Source organism: Meles meles, chromosome 1 (assembly GCF_922984935.1).
Source record: "Meles meles chromosome 1, mMelMel3.1 paternal haplotype, whole genome shotgun sequence".
NCBI lineage: Eukaryota > Metazoa > Chordata > Mammalia > Carnivora > Mustelidae > Meles > Meles meles.
The window spans coordinates 53,757,772-53,772,578 of record NC_060066.1 but is presented as its reverse complement, the minus strand read 5'-3'; the positions used below and the strand labels follow the sequence as shown (position 1 = coordinate 53,772,578).

Here is a 14,807-nt window from a genome sequence, read left to right as displayed (position 1 = left end):
GATTTCCTATTTCTTCATGGATTAGTCTTAGTCAGTTTTGTATTTCCAGGAATTTGTTCATTTCATCTAGGTTATCCAATTTGTTGGTGTACAATAGTGTTCTCTAATCTTTTCTATTTCTGTAGAATCAGTAGTAATGTCGCTAGTTTCATTTCTGATTTTAGTAATTTGAGTCTTTTGTCTTTTTTCTTAGTCCAGCTAGCTAAATTTTGCTGATCTTTTGAAAAACTAAATTTTGGTTTGGTTTATTTTCTCTCTCGTTTTTCTATTTCCTATTTCATTCATTTGCTCTGATCTTTATTACCTCCTTCTCCTAACTTTAGGTTCATTTTTTTCTTGTTTTTCAAGTTTCTTATTCAACATCTCACTAACTAGAGAGACGGTCATTAATAAGCTATCCAAGGGCTGTGCCTCACTCCTTTACCAGCCACTTCCTGTACCCATACAGTCTGGCTAGGAGTGCTATAAATACATTGCTTAAGAGCTAGACCCCAACGATTTAAAAAAAAAAACAAAAAACAAAAAAAACCCCACTACCTAACAGCCATCTTGGAGGTTTACACATTTCGACTCAAGACTTCACAATCTATTTTTCCCTTCAGCAGCAATGCACCTGAGAAATAACTTTCACAAGTGCTCATAAACCCTTGAGTAATTTTCATGTACAAGTGATAACCTCTTTTCTCTCCCATTCAAGAAAGCAAATAGAAGAACAGTTTGTGGAAAAAAAAATAATACTTTACAAGTTAATGTTGAATTTAAGTAATTTATTTTTAAAAGTAAAATAATTCATAAATTTTTGTTATGGGTGGTAACTTATTTTGACATACCACACAAAGGTTCAAGTCACAGTAATGCCTTGGGTGAAAATCACTATTCTAAGCAGGCTAGGTCACCTGTTCAAAACTGAGGCATCATTTTCAAAGAAAAATTTAAGTCAGTAATGCTTTGGGCTTTGGAAGAAGTATTTCTAAGCCAGAAATTTTAGTTTAATGATGTTCGTGGTGGGAATTGGAGAAAAGAAAGGATATGCTGGCCTATGGTGTTGTCTGAGTCTCACAGTTTCCAAAGACTAAGTGAATAGCTTTTTGAACCTTTCATATCCACTTCAAGATATAGATTGACTCTATATCCACACATCTGTTTTTCTGAGAAGTATTCTCTTGATCCTATCTCTCTTCCTTTCAGTGTAGAATTACCTCTATGCTCATATATATATATATATATATATATATACATATATACATATATATGTATACATATATACATATATATATATATATATATACACACACACATACATACATACGTATATATTATATGTATGTATATATAAAGCAATGTCAGACAATGGAAAATTCTTCGAGCTTCAAAGAAGTCCCAGGCAGGATAAATTTGAGAACTGACATTCAGAGTTTTCTATTGTGTCTATGGCCTTAGTTTTATGAAAATACAGAAGGAAGAAATCAACTTATCTAGCAAATTTACATTGGACTGGATCTTCTTACTCTATGCTTCCATACCATCTGAAAAATAAGAATTAAACTTGAAGAAGAAATTTTCAAAAATAACTAGATCCACAAATACACATAATTAGAAGTGGTGCCAAGTGCAATTTTGTGAAGGAAAGGGATTAAGGGATGAGGAAGTTTCAGGATGAGGGAAGGGAGAATTCTAGACAGAAAGAAGCAGAACACACACACAACTAGAGGCAAAAAAAAAAAAAAGAAAGAAAGAAAGAAAGAAAAGAAAATTGTTTGGTATGATTGAAGCAAGAAGTGTAAAGACAGGAACAATGATAAAACCAGAGAGATGGGGGCGCCTGGGTGGCTCAGTGGGTTAAGCCGCTGCCTTCGGCTCAGGTCATGATCTCGGGGTCCTGGGATCGAGCCCCGCATCGGGCTCTCTGCTCCACAGGAAGCCTGCTTCCTCCTCTCTCTCTGCCTGCCTCTCTGCCTACTTGTGATCTCTCTCTCTCTGTCAAATAAAAAAAAAAAAAAAAAACCAGAGAGATGAGAAAAGGCAAGCATAAGACAAATATGAATGCCATGTGCGGAGATTGGACTTTCTCTGGCTACAATGGGTGCCACTTAAAGGCTTTCATCAGTGTGTGTCCAGGTCAAATTTTTATTGTGTAACTATCATTTATGAAGTCTACAGGGCTTAGAAAAGAGAAAAGAGAATGGAGAGTAAAAGGGGGAGCTTTATTAGGAGAGCCCTAAAGTAACTTAAAAAAATGTTTGGCGGTATTGGCAATGGGAATGAGAAAAGCAAACGTTAAAGAAGTTTTAAGTTAATAGATGCTTTTTTAAAAATAAAGTAGATGCTGTAGAGTGAAGAAGAAGGCATAGTCAATGATGATTTTAAGATTTATGGAGTGGGCAATTAGACAAAACATCCTGACATTAACTGAGCTTTGGAAAATAGGATGCTGAACAAGTTTGAGGGAGTGGGTGGAAGGTGGCAGCATTAACAAGTTAGTGTAGAACATGTTGAGTTGAGGAGGCTGGGACATCCACTTGGCCGCCTTCAAGTCTTTCTTTTTTCTAAGCCTCCCTTATCCTTGGATAATCTTATCACCATTTATGAATTAAATTACCACTGGGATACTGATGGCTCCTAAATGTATATCCCAGCCACTGTTGCTCTCTTGAATTTCAGATTCTATGTCTATTCCCTATTTAGCTTTATACACTTAAACTCTAAACCTCCGTTTCCTCATCTGTGAACAGGAATACTAAAATCTCCTTATAGGATTATTTTGATGATAAATGAAGTAAAGCATGCAAAGTGCCTGGGACCAAATTAAGTACTTAATAAATATTGGTTCATTAAGAATTGTCTGAATCAGTCCCTATAGGTCTTCTCTTTTGGAGTTCTTCAAACCTCCAACTAGTCCAAAGTGAAAGTATGACTCTCTGTTTTTGCAAAGAAGGTAAATTCTTATGAATAGGATCTTATTTCATCTCTTCTGACCTTTTCATATATTGGTGTTGTACATAAAATAACTATTCAGAAAATAATGGACTTTTTTTTTTTAAGATTTTATTTATTTATTGGTCAGAAAGAGGGAGAGAGAGCAAGCGATCACAGGCAGACAGACTGACAGGCAGAGGCAGAGGGAGAAGCAGGCTCCCTGCAGTGCAAGGAGCCCGATGAGGGACTCGATCCCAGTACGCTGGGATCATGACCTGAGCCGAAGGCAGCGGCTTAACCAACTGAGCCACCCAGGCGTCCCTAATGGACTTATTTTTTTTTTTCATTTTATTTATTTTTTCAGTGTAACAGTATTCATTCTTTTTGCACAACACCCAGTGCTCCATGCAAAACGTGCCCTCCCCATTACCCACCACCTGTTCCCCCAACCTCCCACCCCTGACCCTTCAAAACCCTCAGGTTGCCCCAGCCTCCCACCCCTGACCCTTCAAAACCCTCAGGTTGTTTTTCAGAGTCCATAGTCTCTTATGGTTCGCCTCCCCTCCCCAATGTCCATAGCCCGCTCCCCCTCTCCCAATCCCACCTCCCCCCAGCAACCCCCAGTTTGTTTTGTGAGATTAAAAGTCATTTATGTACCCGAATGTTTATAGCAGCAATGTCTACAATAGCCAGACTATGGAAAGAACCTAGATGTCCATCAACAGATGAATGGATAAAGAAGATGTGGTATATATACACAATGGAATACTATGCAGCCATCAAAAGAAATGAAATCATGCCATTTGCGACGACGTGGATGGAACTAGAGCGTATCATGCTTAGTGAAATAAGTCAATCGGAGAAAGACAACTATCATATGATCTCCCTGATATGAGGACATGGAGAAGCAACATGGGGGGGTAGGGGGATAGGAGAAGAGTAAATGAAACAAGATGGGATTGGGAGGGAGACAAACCTAATGGACTTATTTTTAAAGGAAGCATAACAAGCAGCATTATAGCAATTGCAGCACACTAACAGACTTCGGCTAACTATAAAATGTAAGTATATAGTTTAGAAGTTTTAATCTATGTGTGTGGAACTCCAATAATTTCTAGAGTAGCTTCAAAGTTGCCACAAAAGGAAGAAGAACCCTCTTTCTCTAACACACACACACATAAACACACACACACACACACACACACACACACACACACACACACTCCTCCGTTTGGGAAGCCTCCTTATCATTTTTGTCAGTTGTTTTTTTTTTAATTTGGGATTCCATGGAGATTTTATTTGAATAAAAAGTTCTGGAACATACTCAATATTTTCTTTAATAAAAAAGTTCCCTAGTAGAAATAAAAATTTTGGAAACCACTATAAAGAACATTTGCATCATTACTCATTAAAAGCTGTTCTTTTCTGGAAAGAACATTTTGGGATTATTTGCACTTAATTTTTGAGAGATTCCAGCGATAGCTTGGTTTACCAATAGTTTTTCAGACTAAAATTTATTATTCTGCAACGATGTATTGCTGCTCTTTTTCTCAGTGCTCCAGGACAGGGAGATGTGAAATGGCAGGATTCGGCCCAGCTGGCTGCGGGCCACTCCACTACATTTAAAATTACCTTAGGTCTTTGAGAGATAGTTACTTGACTGTAAACATGCTACAGAAGGACTGCATATTCAATAATAACAAATTTATCATCTCTTACCTAAGACAGTGGAAAATTCATGAATGTTTATTTTTTGCCTTGGATTACCATGAAAAATCATATGACTTACATGAGAAACAAAACAAAAACACAGTTTTCTATTTCCTTCATTGGATTATGAGTAATAAATGATCCAGCACAATAAATCATTACATAGCCTTCCAAATCTAAAAAGTTTTATTTAACAAACACATCCACATTGAATAAAATCAGTTTGGGGTAAATTAGTTGCTTGCTAATTAGTAGAAAATAACAATATATGTTTGGACAATATATCCAATGAAAGTTCGATGCAAACTTCAGCTTGATGTTCCTTGAATTATGCTCTCTCATAAATTCTGGTAGAAGTAACACCTTTCATGACACATTCCTAGACACACAAAAAAATTTCTTGGTCAAACACAAGACTAAATCATGGGTTATTTATTGTCTTCTTCAATACTGGGAAGGAAATTGTTTATTTGAAAACATTCATTCTGGGATCCTATATATACTTGATAGTGTAGTAAGTTAGGGAGATATAAAGACCTGAGAAAACACAAGGAGCTTTATAATGTATAAGGTGAGTGAGAAATATAACCAGAAATGCATCATACCATACAGTGTGTGCTGAGAGCAGTAACAGAATGCTTCTTGGGGTACAGCACACCTTGACTGAACTTAAAAGCATAAAGGGCAATTGCCAGAGTGAAACCATAATCCCAACGGAATCATCTTTTTTGTTCTATGTAAGCAGACATGACTGTCTGTTTCTTTAGGTAGATTATAAGAGGACCTAGCAGTAGAGTCTAGAATTAAGCAACTGGAAGAAACTCACCACCACCAGTTTATCGTCCACTCGTTTTCTCTTTATAGTAGTTGATTTCCCATCCCACTTCTGCACCTGTACCAGGACACCTCCATCTAAGGTTATGATGCTCTGTGAGCACAATAAAAAAATGATTACCACTGATATGTGGTAGAGGAAAACAAAATACAAAATACATCACTTTTGAATGAAGGAATATTTTGAAGTCATTAAGCATTCTAAATTGTAAGGATATATTAAAACAAAAATGAGTGTCAAAAACAATAGCATACAAAGAATACATTTTGATCAGAATATTATACAAAAACACATACTTGAAATAATACTATAAAAATATGGATAATAAATTTATGTTGAGATGATAATCTTATAGGTAATTTTTCTATTTTTGTATCCACTCTTTCATAAATATTCTCTAACATTGTTAGGTTATTTTAATTCACTTCAAATCTATATATTGCATGACAAATTGTATTAATCGCTTTTATAAAAGAATAAAGACAACTTTGTAGAAAGGAGAAGATTCACCAACTAAATATCAAAGGCAACATGGTTTAAATCTAGGAAGTCAGGGATATTTGACCTGTGATAGAATAGTTTCCCCTCCTTTTATACAAAATGGCTTTTTATGGGCAGCAGTCTTCTAGAAACCATGCTTTTATTCTGCTCCAATTCCTTCTTCCTCACCTTGACTTTTCTGTCATCTGCAGTAACTTCCTCAAATTCCTGGCCCAGTTTGAAGGAAATCTCAGTGTTTTTAAAGGTGCTTTCTGATTTAATGGTGATCACATCCCCATTCACACTGATGATCATGTTGGGTTTGGCCATGCCAGCCACTTTTCTGGTGGCAAAGCCCACCCCTACAGTTGGAAAAAGAAAAAACAAAATGTCAAGTTCACAATTTTCCTTCACATCCTTAATGAAGTCAGAGCTGCAGTGTGTGTGTGTGTGTGTGTGTGTGTGTGTGTAGGTGTGTTAGTGTGTATAGGTGGGTGTGTGTGCATAAAAGGAAAAAAGACACCAGTGAGTTTTATAAAAGCCTCATAAAACAACAGCTGCAAGTAAGTAAGGCAGGCTAATATTCAAAGAAACCCATGGCATGATTAAGTGTAGGTTTATCTAAATTTCTTCTTCTGGGTTTCAGATACAACTCCATAGAAGACACATCATTAACCTTGAAAAAGATTAAGTCTTCTGGAATATATATATATATATATATATACACATATTCCCTGTACTCTCAAACCAACCGGCCATCTCAATCATTAGGGCAGCAACTATCATTTTACACAACTCAAGAAACACTTGGGTCACCTTGACCTTTCCTTTTTAGAAAACAAAAATCCGTAGTCAAAGACAGAATTCTCAGTAGGATTTTGAAAATGAATATAGAGTTACTCCATTTAAAAAAATAATCTGTTTTGGTGTACAAAAGTCACATTTCATGGCATGTGTTGCCAAGTCCTATTTTCCTGGCTTTTCCAAATCACTACAAAAATGAAGATTTTGATAAATTTCTCCAAAAGGCACAATTTTAAAGAATCACTATTTTAGTAAGTTTCGAATTCAATACTTTGGTTCTCAGTCACCTCAGCTGCAAACCCCTCTTTTAAAAAAGGAAATTTTGGGGGTGTAAGTAATGGAAAGGATGAACAATTTACAACTTAATGTAGACAGTGGGAACTTGCTGTCACTGTGTGTATTATACGGAATTTATGACAGTTGTGGATGTGTTGAATTTTTTAACACATGTATATAAACCTCAGCTACTTATTTTATTAAAGACTACTTATCTGTACCAAAGGTTAGATATAGGGGGTAAGAGGGAGAGAATTACTGTACAATCAAGTGATGCTGAGGCTCTTTCTTAGCTTCCTATCTGGAAAATGGCTGCAGGTGGAAAGATACATCGCTTCATCAAGTCCTGGCTCTGTTATAAAATATAATTTCACATACATGGAGTGAGTCAGTATAATGAATGGATGCAACATCAAGTATAATTCCAGACTGGCTGACCTTGGGGAAAATTACATTCTCCACAGTACTTCTCTGACTGACGAAACTAAGACCTGCTTCCTGATCATCAGTCAGAACAACAAATTCCAGCAGATACCTTACTGTCTTTCATTATCACCAGTGCTTTACAATTTTCAAACATAGTGGCATAAGAATTTAAAGATAAATGTTAAAAGTGTAAAATGTTCTTAAGAATCAAGAGCAAAATAGCCGCAAATCCTGACATTTCTCTATCAGCACATACGCATTATTTTATTGAATCACGACTAGTTGATAGTCTAGAAAGTTAGATCTCACTTATGCTGAAGTCCCTAAATGCCCTCCTGTCTATAAACAAGGAAAATAGTAGTACTTACAGAAGAGGGAAAAAATATATACTATGTGATTTAGGGAAAGGTGAAGTCTTAAGATAGATTAAATCCTACCCTCTGTAAGGACCACCCCCCTGCAAACTGCTACCCCTTTATACAACCTTATCATTCGTAGAGGTGTGAGGAGAGGGCTTTTCAAGGTAGAAGCTGTCTGAGTGAGAACCAGTCTCCACACCCCCTTGTTTCACCACAGTGATTATCCACGGAACATTCACATAACACAATGGCAATACTAGCAGAATCTAGAAGCCCAAAAGCCTCCATAATCCAGTAGGAATTATATTATGGATAGAACATTGTCCTTTTGACTCGATAATCCTATGACATCCCATGTAATTCCTAGTCAAAAAAATATTTAACCCCTTAAAGTGACATATTTCCTGAAATTAAGATTTTGGCTCCCATGAAACAACCACACATTTTAACAGATTGACAGCTGAGAAAATAAAATAATTAATAGATGTTTACTTTAAAAATTACATTAAAAAGAGAAATACAGTGCTTTCAGCTTCAAATAGAAATCACTGACTCCTAGGAAATAAATATAGTCTCATTTATTTTATATGCAAGAGAGAATGAGCAATAGGCAAAGAGCCAAGTAAATCAAAGGTAGCCCAGTTAATCAGTGAAATAAAATCTTATCATTTCTGTGGACCATAAAAATTCTAGTTAGATCCTTTTTCATATTGGCTCACCTATAGGAAAGCATCAGTTGTGACTTTGGTCTCGAAAGTTTCTCCAGACAAATGATTCTCACTTGCTATTTTTATAGCCTCTGTATAGAAAGCAGCATTTCCTATCTGGCTAATACTTCCAGAATGAAAAGCAGCCATAAACCTTCTTCCCCCAGAGAAAAAGGTATAAATCCAGTCACCCCACAACAGAGTTTCTTACCCACTTCTTTCATATAATCATCAAAGTTTTCACTGGAGGTAAGTTTCCAGGTACCCACAAAGGCATCACACATTTTATGAACTTTCTAGGATTATCTTCAAGATGAGGAAAAAAGCTGTAGCTCTCAGGAAGGTGCTATGACCTTCTTGAATCCAGATAACTTCCTTTTAAAGATGCCCAGATCATGTGATCTTAGGAATAACCAATTGGGGATGGCATCAGGTCATTTCCTTCATTACCAGCCTCTGCAATTTTTCCTCTGAGTCATGTTTTTAACAGAAATTTCTCAACTTTGGTTCTCTCTGGCAAATGGTCAGGCTTAGAGTACAAATTATTTTTCAGCATTCAAAAAAATATTTTCAACATTCCTATTTTGACTTTAATGCCCAGTGCATTGAATTTGTACCTACTATTTCCATACATATTTATCCCAGTGTAGAGTAGGATAATTATCCTGGGATGAACCTTGACCCTCTTCTCTGGAGTTTCTATTAACATTGCAGTTACGTGGTTCTTTGGAATTGAGGAACATAAGAATTATTTTACGGACTCTTCAGGAGTTGCAAAGGCTCTTGGGGACAGAACTGTCTTGGGAATTATTTGCCAACTAAAACAAAATAAATAATGGCATCTTAAAGTACCTTAGTTTTCTCATTTCAAGTGTTGTGCATGAGTGAAAAAGAAATTATCCATCAGGAATCTGTCAGTTAATAATGATTTGATCTCATTCTTTCCATATCTTTAATGAGAACATAGTATTTATTTCCATAGTATTGTGGCCTTAAAAAAAAATAAGCCCCCTTCCAAAATATTCTCCTTATACTGAGAAAATCCGTCCAGATCCTGAATTATGTTATTAGGAGCTCAAAATTTATCCAGATCTAAATGGTGTTGCTTTACTTGAAAATGATGAGTGGTGGTGGCCACACACTATCAAAATATTATTTCCTTCTTTTGCATAGTGAATAATTCATGAGATTACTTTCTTAAAATATTCCTGTCTCCTCCTACCCCACACCAGAACGATAGAAGATGTCCGTATGTGCATCGAACTGCCATGAACATATACAGATTTTAGAAAAGAAAAAAAGCAATAAAAATACTGCATCATGACGAATCCCTACACCGTATACCTCTCTGAGTAGCAGCTGCGGCACACACGATTGATTCACAGACTCCTGTAGGTATCCTGAGGGCTCCCCAGAAATGTTTGAGGTAGAGGATTCTATAAAAGACAGGTTTTTCTGTAGGCAAACAAGTTGCTATAAAGGCCTGATAAAGTCATGTTACAATAGTAAGTGTTAATTGTTGCCTTTGTTAATGGCACGGTAATAATATCCATCCACTCTGGACGGTTGCATAGATACATGGACTATGGGTGATGTACCATTCCGGGTAGACTTGCTATTAAAAATTCATCTGTTTCCCACTGAACAAACAAATAAAAATGATTGAACTTAATACAGTGATAACTTGACACTGTTCTCAATTAATAATGGTTGCTTTTTTGTTTTGGATCGGTTTGGGTTTATCTTTTTTAAGATTTTCTTAAGAGAAGTTTTAGGTTTACAACAAAATTGAGAGGAAGGTACAGAGATTTCTCATGTACCCCCTGCCCCCACACATTCACAGCCTCCCCATGATCAACATCACTCACATTTTTTAACGAAGGATGAACCTACATTGACAGATCATAATCACGCCAAATCTATACTTTATGTTATGATTCGCTTTTGATGTACATCCTGTGTGTTTGGACAAAGTATAATGATGTGTATCCTTCATTATAATATCATAGAGCATTTTCACAGCCCTAAGCATTCTCTGGGCTCTGCCTGTTCAACTCCTTCCCACATCCCTAAGCCCCCCACCTGTGCAAGCACTGTAGTTTTTACTGTCTCCATCGTTCTGCCTTTTCCAGAATATAGTTGTGTATGTGGCCTTTTTAGATTGGTTTCTTTTACTTAGTAATATGTATTTGTTTCCTCCATGTCTTTCATGGCTTCATCACTCATTTCTCATAAGTGCTGAAAAAATACTCCATTGTCTAGTCGTACTATAGTTTGTCATTCACCTACTGAAGGACATTTTGATTGTTTCCAAGACTTGGCAGTTATGAATAAAGCTGCTATGCATATCCACACGCAGGTTCTTATATGCACATAAGTTTTCAACTCCTTTAGGTAAATACTAAGGAGCATGATATAGTGAGAGTATGTTTCATTTTGTAAGGAACCACCAAACTGTCTTTCAAAGTGGCTGTGCCATTTTGCATTCCCACGAGCAATGAATGAGAGCTACGTTGCTCCACAACCTCACTAGTGTTTGATGTTATCAGTGGTCTGGATTTTGGCCATTCTAACAGGTATGGAATGTCAGCCCACTGCTGTTTTGGTTTGCGTTTTCCTGGTGGCATATGATGGGGAGCATCTTCTCATATGCTTATTTGCCATCTGTACATCCTAAATGGTCAGGTGTCTGTTAAGGTGTTTGACTCTTTTTTTTTAAAGATTTTATTTATTTATTTGACAGAGATCACAAGCAGGCAGAGAGACACGCAGAGAGAGAGGGGGAAGCAGGCTCCCTGCTGAGCAGAGAGCCTGATGCGGGGCCGGATCCCAGGACCCTGGGATCATGACCTGAGCCGAAAGCAGAGGCTTTAACCCACTGAGCCACTCAGGTGCCCCGTTTGACTCATTTTTAATTGGGTTGTTCGTTTTCTTATTGTTGAGCTTTAACAGTTTTTTGTATATTTTCGATAATAGTCCCTTATCAGATATATTTTTTGGCAGATATTTTCTCCAGCCTCCTGAATAATGGTTTACTTTTAAAAATATACGTTGATGCTTTACCTTTAGTAACAAATTGCTTCAGACAGGTTTTCAAATGATTATCACACTTAAACAATAGAGCATGTGTATCTTAACACTGCAATTTAAACATTTTTTTAGAGGTGGACTGCCCAAATGCTATCGTCTTTAGTCACATGTGGTGCCTGAATACTTGGAATGCGGCTAGTAGGATTCAGAAACTGAATTATTAATTTTATTTACTTCTAATTAAAATTTAAGAAATTATCCTCATACAGTTACTGGGAAACTTTTAAAATATGTGGGAGAACCTGAATATGTGAATCTACTCTTCTAATTGTAGAATCTAAATTTGATGAAATCTAAATGTCAATCAAGTATTTAAAAAGAAAATTTAGAATCTGAGTTGGAATGTACTAATAGGAGAAAATGCACACTGAACTTTGAGGACAATATAAAAAAGTATAATATCTCATTGAAAATTCTTGCACTGATTATGTAAACTATGAAATGTTGAAATTATGACATTTTTGGTATATTAGATTAAATAAAACATTACTAAAATTACTAAATTATTAAGATTAGTTAAATTAACTAATTCAATGTTTGTCACTTTCTTAACCTGGCTACTAGAAAATTTTAGATTACACATGGGGTTCACAAGTTTCTATCGAGTAGCACTATTTTATACTCTCATAGTGACATCAAGGTTTCTTTGTTTATTCAACATGTATGTCAGACACTTTGCCAGCCACTGGGGATTCAGTATGGGCAACCTTACTAGGCACTTGCTGGTTCTCATAGAGCTTACCTTCCAGTTCTGGAGAAGATAATACACAAGGAGATAAGTAAACCAACATTAGGTAGTGATTTTTCGAGAAAACAGAACAAGGATCTGATGTAATGGCTGCTCAATAGGGTTGGCAACGCTAGATGGGGCAGTTCAGGGAGGTCAGTCAAAGGAGGTAGACAATGGAGCTGAAACTAGAGGGTGAGAAGAAAACAGTCATGGAAAGATGAGACAAAAGATATTTCAGACACAGGGAACAGCGGGAGTTTGCGGATTCCATTCTTGTTCATGACAGTTTCACCTCAATATGACCACATCACTAACCCAGGACACACATAGACATATGATCCTATTAAACCATGACAAAAGTACAGATGTATGTTTCTGGTGAACAGAGTCCATGCTCCATTAAGGCAGGAGCTTTTATAGTGATTATTTATTGGAACATACCCAATAACTGAGTATTCAATAAAATTGAATTGAGAGTCCAATAACACTCCTGTAAAATTTCCTCAGGAATATTTCCATGAGCCAGTATCCTCGTGTTCCTATGTCAACATAGGTAGTGTCTGATCATTGCATCATTGCTGGAGAAATGGCATATTGAAATTTTCTAGAAACAACACTGGCTCCTTTAATAATTTCGTATAAACAAAAATAGTAACCTATAGTATAGGAACTTGTTAACTTAAATATCAATGAAAGAATTAATATATAAGAAAGTTGTTGCAACTACATAAAAAAATTTCACATTTTCAGTTGTGTAGAGTAACAAAATAAGCTTACCAGACTTATTTAAGGGGACGGTGTCTTTAAAAGCAGCTCAGTTTATATTCCAAACACATGGGCCATCCTGTGGAAGGCTAATATTCTATGAACAAGTCCACTAAGTTATGTATCATATAAGACAGAGATTTCCCTCAAGAAGCTTTCAAAAATTACTTTTATGTTTTTTATTTTAATTCCAGTATAGTTAATGGACAGTGTTATATTAGTGTCAGGTGTACAATATAGAGATTTAATAATTCTACACATTATTCAATGCTCATCATGATCAATGGACTCCTTAATCCCCATCACCTTTTTCACTCACCCCCTCACCGGTCTCCCCCTCCAGTAACTATCACTTTGTTCTCTATAGTTAAGAGTCTCTTTCTTGGTTTGTCCCTTTTTCCATTTGTTCATTTGTTTTGTTTCTTAAATTCCACATATGAATGAAATCATGCCATATTTGTCTTTCTCTGAATTATTTTTCTTGGCATTATACCCCCTCCCACAACTCCATCCATGTTGTTGCAAACAGCAAGATTTCTTTCTTTTTATGGCTGAGTAATATTCCATTATATATACCACATCTTCTCTATTTATCTATTGATGGGCACTGGGCAGCTTCCATAATTTGGCTATTGTAAATAATGCTGCAATAAACATAGAGGTGCATACATTTTTTAAATTAGTGTTTTTGTAATTTTTCTGTAAACACCTAGTAGCATGATTTACTGGACCATAGGGTAATTCTATTTATTTTTAATTTTTTAAGCAGCCTCCATACTGTTTTCCACAGTGGCTGCACCGGCTTGCATGGCCACCAGCAGTGCACCAGAGTTCCTCCATCTCCATATTCTTACCAACATCTTCTTTCTTATGTTTTTGGTTTAAACTATTCTATTAGCAATAATTGCGCCTCGGATAAACCTCATTGGCTACGATACTGCCACTGCACAAAGCTGGTTTAAACTATTCTGACGGATAAGAGGTGATATCTCAATGTGTAGTTTTGACTTGCATTTCCCTGATGATGAATGACGTTGACCATCTTTTCATATATTTGTTGGTCATCTGGATGTCTTCTCTGAAGAAATGTCTGTTCATGTCTTCTGCCCATTTTTAAGTTGGATTATTTGGGTTTTTGGGTGCAGAGTCATGTAAGTTCTTTCTAAATTTCATAGGCTAAACCTTTATTAGCTATGTAATTTGCAAATATCTTCTCTCATTCAGTAGGTTGCCCTTCTGTTTTGTTTTTTCCTTTGCTGTGCAGAAGCTTTTTATTATTTTTTTTATTTTATTTATTTTATTTGTTTATTTACAGCATAACAGTGTTCACTGTTTTGGCATCACACCCAGTGCTCCATGCAGTACGTGCCCTCCCTATTACCCACCACCTGGTTCCTCAACCTCCCACCCCCCCGCCCCTTCAAAACCCTCTGGTTGTTTTTCAGAGTCCATAGTCTCTCATGGTTCATCTCCCCTTCCAGTTTCCCTCAACTCCCTCTCCTCTCCATCTCCCCATGTCCTCCATGTTCTTTGTTATGCTCCACAAATAAGTGAGACCATATGATACTTGACTCTCTCTGCTTGACTTATTTCGCTCAGCATAATCTCTTCCAGTCCCGTCCATGTTGCTATAAAAGTTGGGTATTCATCCTTTCTGATGGAGGCATAATACTCCATTGTGTATATGTACCACATCTTCCTTATCCATT

General features: G+C 36.4%; 1 protein-coding gene and 1 pseudogene across 1 annotated transcript; both read right to left on the bottom strand.

Moving 5' to 3' along the window:
• Positions 1-4,800: 4,800 nt before the first annotated feature.
• On the bottom strand, positions 4,801-8,853 carry LOC123947547 (fatty acid-binding protein, adipocyte). The gene is made up of 4 exons (XM_046013861.1): positions 8,725-8,853; positions 6,131-6,303; positions 5,453-5,554; positions 4,801-5,005 (listed from the first exon to the last, which is right to left on the bottom strand). The coding sequence occupies exons 1-4, from the start codon at positions 8,795-8,797 to the stop codon at positions 4,955-4,957; spliced, it is 399 nt and encodes a 132-aa protein (XP_045869817.1). The 5' UTR covers positions 8,798-8,853; the 3' UTR covers positions 4,801-4,954.
• Positions 8,854-13,969: 5,116 nt separating this feature from the next.
• On the bottom strand, positions 13,970-14,053 carry LOC123927962 (annotated as a pseudogene).
• Between the last annotated feature and the right edge of the window lie 754 nt (positions 14,054-14,807).

What these genes read in the sequence shown, in the direction of transcription:
- LOC123947547 (XM_046013861.1), bottom strand. Translation starts at nt 8,797, where the DNA reads ATGTGTGATGCCTTTGTGGGTACCTGGAAACTTACCTCCAGTGAAAAC. An exon ending in TGATTATATGAAAGAAGTGG is followed by an intron (nt 6,304 to 8,724) that starts GTAAGAAACTCT and finishes TTCCAACTGTAG; the next exon opens with GGGTGGGCTTTGCCACCAGA. An exon ending in TGGACGATAAACTGGTGGTG is followed by an intron (nt 5,006 to 5,452) that starts GTGAGTTTCTTC and finishes TTGTGTGTCTAG; the next exon opens with GAATGTGTCATGAAAGGTGT.